The following is a 10,596-nucleotide window of genomic DNA, read 5'->3' as shown; positions in this document are numbered from 1 at the left end:
ATCAATGTTGGGAATACATTCTTGAAATCAATGCTTTATGTAACAAATACAGAACTCACTCATAAAAAAAATAAAATTATCTTATCTGATGGGGAAGAGGAAGAGATAAAACTGATCACATTTAAAAGCAGTAAAATTGTGGTCATATTATGATTCATTCAGTGTGATGAATTATTGAAAGTGCAGGAAGGCACCTGATCCTCATTTTGAACCTGAACCTCATTTTATTTATTATAAAATGCATTTCCCAGTGACTTTCCGCTGGAATTTGATTTTTTCTTTTTTCTTTTGGAATTCCAAATATACAAAACATCAAGACATTTAAAAAATGAAAATGAACAAAAAATAGGGTTTTGAGTCACTCCACTAACTGCTAACAAAAACAAATCAATAATACACGCTTTTCTTTTTGAAACGTCCTCTTCATGTAAGTGAAGTAAACATGGGTTTCTCTGAGACTGGGGGACCGGGGCCAACAGGGGCCACAAGGGAGCGCTGCTGCTCCACAGAAACATTTAGGGAAAAGCCCTGCAAACTCAGTTTGATTACAACAAAATTAATTAAATAAATAATTTAAAATTTAATTAAATAGATTAAAACAAAGAATGAAAACATTTGATTAAAAATGATTAAAAATATATAAAATAAATTTGATAAAACTAGTTAATAAAACTTGATTTAAATAAATAAAAATAAGAAAAACAGAGTAAAAAGATCAAATAAATAAAAATAAGATTAAATTAAGTAACTAAAATATAATAAAAAAAATTAGAATTAAAATTAAAAATTAAAATATTAAAATATTTTAAATTTGGTTTAAAAAATAATAATAAATTAATTTGATCTAAATGATTTTATAAAAAATAAATTAATAAAATACATTTCACTTAAAAACTTAATATGTTACATATTTTAAATAATATGTTTTATATATTCTAAATATTTAAATATATAATTTTTTTCAGTATACAGCAGCCTTTTAACTCTTGAGAAGGGGGTCCCTCGCACGAGGATGATCATATTTGGGGGTCCGTGGATCTAAAAAGATTGAAAACCTTAGATCATTACTTCCTGACGAACCCGTCAGCTGACACACGCGTGAGAAGCTGCCGTCGTGCGCATGCGCATTGCCCTGCTGGTGGCAGAAGGAAGATGGCGGCGTCCTGGGTTTCTTACTGAGGGAAGCGCAATCGGCCAGTTTGGGCTTCAGTTCGGGATCATTGAGCCGCAGCAGACACGCATAAAGAAGGGCGGGGGGCCGAGGGACAGAACCGAGCCGCTTCTGATATCATATATCCAGGTAAAACACACCGGCGAGACTCATTCCCCTGCACTGCATTCACAGCGCACGATAAGGCCAGTGACGCCTGACAGTCAACGTTTACTGTAATATATGCAAACATTACAGTGAAAATACCACTGTAAAATATCCCAAAACCCTAGACAATATAATACGAGACGATGTAAAACGCGTTCACTATCTGTCTGTCATTTCTGTATTGATGCAAGTGTTATGAATAGGAAACTGATATTTTGACAGAAACTATGGTTTGTAAGGGTGGTCGTGGTTAGAGTGATGTTTTATTTTAATAATAGCAGCATAATGTGTCAATATCTTTATTAAATGATGGCTGACATGAATGTATTTAGAATGCATTGCTTATTGCTGGAGTCTTGCACCTTTCCACACAATGGAAAGTTAAACTGCATTGAATCCTCTGCAGTTTCATTATTAATCTGAAAACAGTTTCAGCAATGATCATGTCAGATGAGGAGCATCTGATCTGCTGCTGAAGCTTAACCCATTAACTACTGGTGCTCTTAACCCGTTAACTACTGGCTGCTCTTAACCCGTTAACTACTGGCTGCTCTTAACCCGTTAACTACTGTCTGCTCTTAACCCGTTAACTACTGTCTGCTCTTAACCCGTTAACTACTGTCTGCTCTTAACCCGTTAACTACTGGCTGCTCTTAACCCGTTAACTACTGGCTGCTCTTAACCCGTTAACTACTGGCTGCTCTTAACCCGTTAACTACTGGCTGCTCTTAACCCGTTAACTACTGGCTGCTCTTAACCTATTAACTACTGTCTACTCTTAACATGTTAGTTACCTACTGTCTACTCTTAACCTGCTAACTACTGGCTACTCTTAACCTGTTAACTACTGTCTGCTCTTAACATGTTAACTACTGGCTACTCTTAACCTATTAACTACTGGTCTACTCTTAACATGTTAGTTACCTACTGTCTACTCTTAACCTGCTAACTACTGGCTACTCTTAACCCGTTAACTACTGGCTACTCTTAACCCGTTAACTACTGGCTACTCTTAACCCGTTAACTGCTGGCTACTCTTAACCCGTTAACTACTGGCTACTCTTAACCCGTTAACTACTGTCTGCTCTTAACCCATTAACTACTGTCTGCTTTTAACCCATTAACTACTGGCTACTCTTAACCCGTTAACTACTGGCTACTCTTAACCCGTTAACTACTGGCTACTCTTAACCCGTTAACTACTGGCTGCTCTTAACCCGTTAACTATGGTGTACACTTAACCCGTTAACTACTGGCTACTTTTAACCTGTTATTTACCTACTGGCTACTTTTAACCGTTAACTACTGATTACTCTTAACCTGTTAGTTACCCACTGGCTTTTAACCTGTTAAATACTGTCTACTCTTAACCTGTTAACTACTGACTACCCTTAACCTGTTAGTTACTGGCTACTCTTAACCTGTTAGTTACCTACTGGCCACTTTTAACCTGTTAAATACTGGCTACACTTTTGAGCACAGATCTGAACTTTATTAATGAATGCAGACCTAAGTCCGGTGTCTTTTAAAAGAAGAGAGATTACTGCAGAAGTGAAAGCAAAAAATGAAAGCGTAAAAAAAGTTATATGCCTACTTTTGCACAATTTCAGTTATTCAACACACACACAATATGAGCCGAACACGTGATCATTGAACGATATATGGTAACCTGTTATATTATTGAGCTCGGTTCAACTGACCACTTTATATCCATCTATTTTAGCTATGTAATATCATAGTGCAGCTTACTTGCAGTTGTATTATTATGTGGAATGTATTTGTAAGCATTAGATGTGATGTTTTGTGTACTTTATTTATGTCCCTTTTTTTGTACACAGCAGCTGAAGTAAATAAACAATGCCCTTGAACATTCTGCTACCCCAAAAAAACTCAGTTGGGCTGAATATGTTTACAGAAATGGGTTTATACATCTAGTTTGCTTTGTGTTATCTTGGTTTTTCCCATCAACAGTTTTCTAATAAAAAAAAAAAAAAAAAAAAAGGAGAGCGTTTTGTCGTTAGTTTGTTCTAATTTGGGATGTGGAAGGAAATAATGACAGTTCTGTTGTTTCCCAGAGCTGTGTTTAATCAGAGATAGCATTTGGTTTTCTGAGGTCTGGGTTTTGACATGGTCACTGATCACATGACTGATCATGTGACTGACATCCTCTGAGACCAGAGCCTCTGTACAGCGTCTGATGGACATTTGCTGTCATTTCAAACACACATGGCAGGAAACTGGTTGAAGTCGGATGAATTCCTGCTTAACCAGTTAATAGTTTGACAACTTCTAAATTATACTGTTGCTTTATTTGCTACACAGATTCAGGCATCAAAATGATCTATTGTTTGTCAGATTTGTATTGATTTCTTTGATTTCAGTGTGAGTGTGTTCTTGGTTTTTGAGGACACACATGTGTATAATGACATGAGTATTGCAATGTAAACATGGTTTATGAGGACACTTCATTAAACCAGATGGCTTAAAAAATACTAAACAGTGTTTTCTGACATTCAAAAAATGCAGAAAGTTTTCTGTGATGTGTAGGTTTGTACAGTTTCTACAGTATAAAAACCATTACGCCTATGAAGAGTCCCTGTAAACCACATATACTATTGAGTGAGTATTTGTAGGATTGTGTATTAACTGACAGGAAATACGCCCTCGAGCCCGTTGTGAGCAATTATGTAATGTTAGTGTAAATGTCATGTAACACAATCATGACTGTCATTGTTTTATTGAAAGCCTGCAGATACAGAGCCACAGATTCATCAGAACCTTTATTGCTTTTAGTGTCTGCTGAGCTTTGCATTCATAAAAACCCTTTAAAAATGCTTTTATATTATGTGAAAAAGTATCAGTTTCCACAGTTTTGCAGAATCTCTCCACTGTACAGGACAGAAACTGCACACAGACCCTCACTCGCTGTGTTTCTGTAATGCTTCGGTGCAGAATGAAGGACGACTCTTAAAGATTGTGTGTGTTTCTGTGCGGTTTGTAAACTGCTTGTATTGATCCATGTTAAGAGCTGTTGGGATTGATCATGTGACCTCATCCAGGAATTGGCACTGGATTTTTTTTTTAACGTACTTAAGCTATTAATGCATCGCATCCGAGTGCTGTAATTCCATTAGACGTACAGTACACTAGCAGGATTACACATTCAGAGGGAAATGTAGGGCAGATTTGGTCACTTTCTGCCACTGATGGCCTAGTAGTATTTTAATCCAGAATATCAGATCGCTGGGTTTATCGTTAATTACATTCATTTTAGTTGGCATGCTAGTTTGGTTTTTAGGCCGTTTGTTCTGTTGCGTAGACTGAGATTACTGCATCTTCCTCCAGCACTTCCTTTAATGGATTACAATTTAATTTCTTGCATTTATAGCAGCACAGCAAAACATCCAGTGGTAAATTAATACTTCCAGTGCCACCCGGTGTTTATATAATCCGGTGTGGATTATATAAACACTGGCATTTTTAATTTAACACTAGCAGTGTTCATTTAACACTGGAGGTTTTACTGTGAGCCTTTTTTATTAAAGTAATTTTTAGAAGCTGTTTCTCAAAATCAGTTTCTCTTGTTAATTGATTTACACATTTATACTTTAGTCATTTTGTAAAGATGTTACTGTAGTGTTCATATCTCTAGATCAGGGTTGAAATGGTGAGAAATGTTATTTTTACAATTTTAAGACAACCAGAGTGCATTTGAATGGTGATACTTCTCCAAACTGTTTTATTGACCAAATATGCTAATTAACAACCTTAGCTCAAAGTTTACCAATGTACAGTGTAAAATCTCAAAATCTGACTACCCAGTAGCCTAATAATTTAGGAACAACAGTATGAAGACAATGGAACAAGATTACATTAACCCAAGTTTAAATTTGACCCTGGGTTAACAGTTTTAAAGGGTTAGTTTACCCAAAAGTAATTAATTAATTACATGTTGTTCCACACCCGTAAGACCTTCGTTCATCTTCAGAACACAAATTAAGATATTTTTGATAAAATCCGAAGGTTTTTGAACTACAGAAAGGTACTAAAGACATCGTTAAAATAGTCCATGTGATTCAACCTTAATGTTATGAAGCGACAAGAATACTTTTTGTGTGCAAAAACGATTATTATTATTTTTTTTTTCATTTTTGTGCCCAAAAGTATTTTCGTCACTTCATAACATTAAGGTTGAACCTCTGTAGTCACATGGACTGTTTTAATGATGTCTTTACTACCTTTCTGGGCCTTGAAAGTGGTAATAACATTACTGTCAGAGGCTAGAAAGCTCTCAGATTTAAGTGAAAAGCCCCAGTTAGTCTTCAGTGGGAGATGTGGTTAACGTGCTCTGTGATGAATGATTAGCTCACATAAACTGTAAGTCAGTACACTTCTGAGCTCCTGTAACAGCCCTTTAGTGTTGGACTGAAGGGGAAGGAAGGAAGGATGCAGTCAGTCGTTTTCAGCTGTGTTGCAGAATGCTGACAGAGACATTCATGCCCTCCTGTTCAACACGGTTCACAGACCAACACCTCTTTACCCCCTCCTCTCCTTTTCCTTCTTTCCCTGTCTTGTTTGTTTGCGCTGTGGCTTTTTAGGTGAATCTGACCCTCGATTTTCTGGCTTCCTCATCGCTCTTCTAGCCAAGTTTACATGCACTTTTTTCTCTAAATACAGTATAAATGTTCTCTGTGTTATATTTAATTCCAGAGTGAAAGTCAAAACCTACTTTTATGGATGACGCAAAGTACTTTCCATCATCGAAACTCGTAAAAAGTTAATTTTACGTCTGTATTTTCATTTGTGTCAGAATTACCCATAATGCCTCAGTCATGGTTTCAGTCTGTGAAACTCTGGCCTGGCTCAGAAGCAAACACTAGTTTGGAGGTGAGGTGTGGAATCTGTGTGTCCCGTGTCAAGTGTGCTGGTCGATATTTTAGGAAACGTTGGATATTTTCAGCGTCTTTGTTTGCGGTGCGGCAGGATTATCAAAATCCTAATTTGTGTTTTGAAAATGAACAAAATCTTATGGGTGTGGAACGACCTGAGGGTGAATAGATGTTGATGATGCCAGAATTTTCGTTTTTGGGTGATTACTAGCTTCAAAACTGATTTGTTGAGTGCCTCGAGGAATGTCTAGCAGAAGTCTACAATTTGACATTCATTCTATGAGAAACTGCTAAATGTATTTCCAGATTTCCCCATGACGGCTTATATACGTGATCATATACCATGCATTTGTCATCTCTGAGCAGGAAGTAAATCAGATGAATGTCGTGTTTGAGTTACAGACGGTGACCCTCTTCTTCTCTTTTCACAGGCCCTGCCTGAAGATGAACGTCCTCAAAGACAACAAAGACTTGGCCTGTTTCTACACAACCAAACACTCCTGGCGGGGGAAGTAAGTGCCTCTTTCTGCTCTCTGTTACTGTGGAGCACTTCATTCAGAGGAGACCCGCTTATTGGGTTTCATGACCGTGTTTTCAGATCTCAGGCTTCAGTGAGATTTACAACTTGGAAGATCACAAATTGACTTAGTTTTTTTCTTGTCCTGAATTTTTGATCTGTTTGCTTCTTTTAAATCCTACACTCTTAAAAAATGCTGGTTAAAAACAACCCAAGTTGGGTTGAAAATGTACAAACCCAGCGGCTGGCTTAAATGTTTGCCCAAACTGCTGGGTAATTTTATTTAACTCAACTATTGTTTAAAAATTACTGTATTGTTGCTTTAAATTAACCCAAAGTATGTTGGAAATTAACGTTTATTAATATGTTTAATACATGAACATTTATTAAGTTTAATGGATAATAATTAAACAATAAACATTTATTAAATTGTTTATTAATAAATGTTTACCTTTTTGATTATTATTGTTGCCTCTAGTAATTATGTGTCTGATTTTTAATTTCCAATCTATTTTGGGTTCATTTTAAGCCAGACATACGGTCATTTTTAAACAATAGTTGCACTCTAAAAATACACTGGGTTGTTTTCAACCCAAGGGATGGGTAAATATAGGACAGAACACATGTTGGGTTAATTTTACTCAGCAAATTGGGTTGTTTATTTAACCCAGCATAATGGGTTGATTAATTTTTACTATAATACTAGCGTGTTTTTTTTTTTTTTTTTTTTACTATACATAAATTAATGTTTATGGATTAACTTAAATCCTCTAAACTTTTTTTTAAATACTCCACACAACCACTGGTTTGCATGATAATTCCTTTATTTTCGATCTTATTTTATAGTAAAGCATATTTTATATCGTTTTAAATACATATTGCCTATATTTAAGCTCGTTTAACAAACATTAGAAGTAAAAAATAAACATTTAGAAGTAATCGACCAGTCTCTGTTGTTCTGTTTCCACCGTAACGGCGCTGGATCTCCTGCCGGAGATGGCTCGCGTTCGGCGGGGGAACTGATAACTTCAGACCGCCGCCTGCGTTTCACTCGTAGCTGAAAAATGCTGTGACTGACTCCATAACCTGTCCATAAATAATCTGTGTACAATTCTGAGAATAGACTTTAACATCCTAAGTATTTTATATTTTGTATAGTTTTGAATAAAATTATACAATTTTATGCAAGCATCAGGCATTTCCATCACGCGAAAAGACCGACGCGACACTCGTTTAGGTGACTCACATCATGCCCCTGTATGTTGCTTTGCATAAAATTGACCCTTCGCCGGGAGTTTGACTGACAAGCGGTCTAACCAATCATAACGCCGAATCCGCCATTTTGTCTGACAAAGCAGTCAGGAGTTAGAAGATTAACCTCGGTGGACTTGAACTTGAAAAATGGTGTGTACTGACGTCTTTCCACGTTTGAAACTACATTCCTTCACATGTTTATTCATGTTTATTTGATGCTATAAATTAACTAGTAGGAAGAGATGATCGGTTCACGAGCCGCTTGAACTGAGGCACTACGGCAATCTGTGACACATTAAAGAGCTACAAAACGTTTTGTTTTTTTTTGTTCGAATTTCTTAAAACATTACACAATTTGAAAGCTGGGACTTTGTTTAATATCATATGACCTGCTCTGTCTTGTCTGTCGACGTGTTGTCAGTGTCCTCTTTGCTCCGCGATGTATATTTCACTAAGTAACTAAGGGGGGCGGGTCTTTGCGAAAGGTCGATTAAATGATATGCAGAACAATAACATTTTTTTAGATACAATAAAATGCAAACAAACCTGTATTTTACCGAAGACATTCACCAATTTGACGGAGCTGCACTGCTCTCTCCTGAAGAGGGCGCAAAAAGCCCGCCATAAATAACTCAACACCTGAGTTATGTCTGACCCAGGATCTGGGTAACACAAAAACTACCCAAACACTGGAAAAATAACCCAAAAATATGACCCAAAAGGCTCAACCTAGGACTTGGGTAGAAAAAATAACCCAAGATTTTTTTTAGAGTGTGGGTTAAATAAAACTGCCCAGCACATTGGGCAAACATTTAACCCAACTGCTGGGTTTGTCCATTTTCGACCCAACTTGGGTTGTTTTTAACCCAGTGTTTTTTAGAGTGTAGTATTGAACTTGCTTTCAAACTTGTTCTCTCAAAATGCAGATAGTCTCATTCTCAAGGGGCGTTTACACCGACAGTGATTTGTAGTGACAAAGGAAACTGAATTTATTAATTTTCTATGAGAGTTGGCATTTTGAGGTGATATTAACAGTAGAGACTGGTGATTGGATTTACCTGCCAATCAGCTTGGATAGACAAACGTCCAGCAGTGTGGACCAGACTTGATGCCAAAAGTCAAAACTCCAGCTACATGAAAGTGTTGCATATGCAGTTATCATTCTAGATCTAGATCTTTCCCTCTTTGGCTCAGTGGATCTCCTCTATAGCTGTTTTTTCTCGGCTCAAGTCCGGTTGTGTTCAGTGTGAATGAATGAATGAATTATTGTAAGGCAGAAATAATGACACTGTGTGGTTGAAAAGACTGTTTGTGAAGCTGTTTCATACCCAAACATGACAACTGCTCTCTCTGGATCAGCACTCGGATCTGAATGTTCGCTGTGATCCTACTTGTCAAAGGTTTGTTAGACAGAGGTGAATCGTTGTCTTTTAGGAATAAGATCACCTGTGTGATTGAATCGACATTGAGATTGCGATCTTTTAACGGTTAATCGTGCAGCTCTAGTTGTCAGAGATGTAGTAGATAATGTTAAGGGAAAGTGATCATTCTGTTATCATTTACTCACCTTGATGTCTTTCCAAACCTGTAGGACTTTCTTTCTTCTACAAAAACACACACAAAAAAGATATTTTGAAAAAGTGTGGTTTTGGAGCACTTTCTGGGACTTTTCCTACCTTGACAATACAGCAACCCTGTTTTCATTATTTTGAGTATGTGGGACAAGTGTTCATTGGTTTGGGGCAGATGGATAGGTATCAGTTTCCTAATAAAAGAAAAGTAGCTGTTGAGACAAAAATAGAGACTAGAATCGAAAGTAAAACGAGCTCTGACACGTCCAACTTTGAGCAAAACTGCTTCCCCATAGACGTGTAGTACTATGCTTTTCCTTGTTATGGTTTATGATCCCACTCTCTTAGGCTCGGTTACATTCCTGTAATGCAGTAAGTTATTGATGTAGAACATCTCAACTTCACCAAGCACAACATGTATTGTGTGTGCATATGTATGCTGCAATTAGTACAGAAGACAGTAAAACTAAACTGGAAGAATTATTATAGATGTGGTTTTGTTAGTGTTATAGAGCCGTCCCTTCACTTGTTGTCTCAGCTGTAGACTTTGAGAGTTTTCACCACACTAGAAGTGTTTAAGAGGGTCTTCCAGTGATATATTTCATGTGTGCAGTTGAGATGATATAATCTGTTATTCAGAGATCTGTGAGATTCATTCCTCTGGAGTGATGATCTCATTCATGTGCTGTTATCACCTCATCTGAGCTGATGATTAAGCTTTTGGACAATCTCAGCATTGCTCAGTTTCATACTTTTTCAAATTTTACTGGTTACAAACTTGTGGCCAAGATTAGATTGTGCAACTTTTTTCAGTTCCTGATTTCCAAAGTCGTCTTATTCTTTGGCTGTATGTATACCTCTAGTATGGAATAATACTATCGTAGTATACTATTTTCAACAGTATGTGAAACAATGCTTATGATGCAAAAACATTTCGAACTGAAGTTTTAAAATTACATTGTCACATGACCTCATTATGTTACATATTTAAATCAGCAAGTGGAGTTGCCATCACAACAACTAACCTTTAATTGAAGTAAAAGAAGT

General features: G+C 36.8%; 1 protein-coding gene across 1 annotated transcript in view; it reads left to right on the top strand.

Moving 5' to 3' along the window:
* The first annotated feature begins 1,102 nt into the window (after nt 1–1,102).
* Nucleotides 1,103–10,596, top strand: part of LOC127506426 (dnaJ homolog subfamily C member 13-like) — a 54,625-nt gene continuing 45,131 nt past the window's right edge. Inside the window, exons 1-2 of the mRNA XM_051882914.1 lie at nt 1,103–1,300; nt 6,639–6,719. Of these exons, the coding sequence (XP_051738874.1) occupies nt 6,652–6,719 (68 nt within the window). The 5' untranslated portion in view covers nt 1,103–1,300; nt 6,639–6,651. The remainder of the gene's footprint in view (nt 1,301–6,638; nt 6,720–10,596) is intronic.

The sequence above is a fragment of the Ctenopharyngodon idella genome, chromosome 23 (assembly GCF_019924925.1).
Source record: "Ctenopharyngodon idella isolate HZGC_01 chromosome 23, HZGC01, whole genome shotgun sequence".
Taxonomy (NCBI): Eukaryota; Metazoa; Chordata; class Actinopteri; order Cypriniformes; family Xenocyprididae; genus Ctenopharyngodon; species Ctenopharyngodon idella.
The sequence above is the reverse complement of the archived record's forward strand: the minus strand, read 5'-3'. Positions and strand labels throughout refer to the sequence as shown.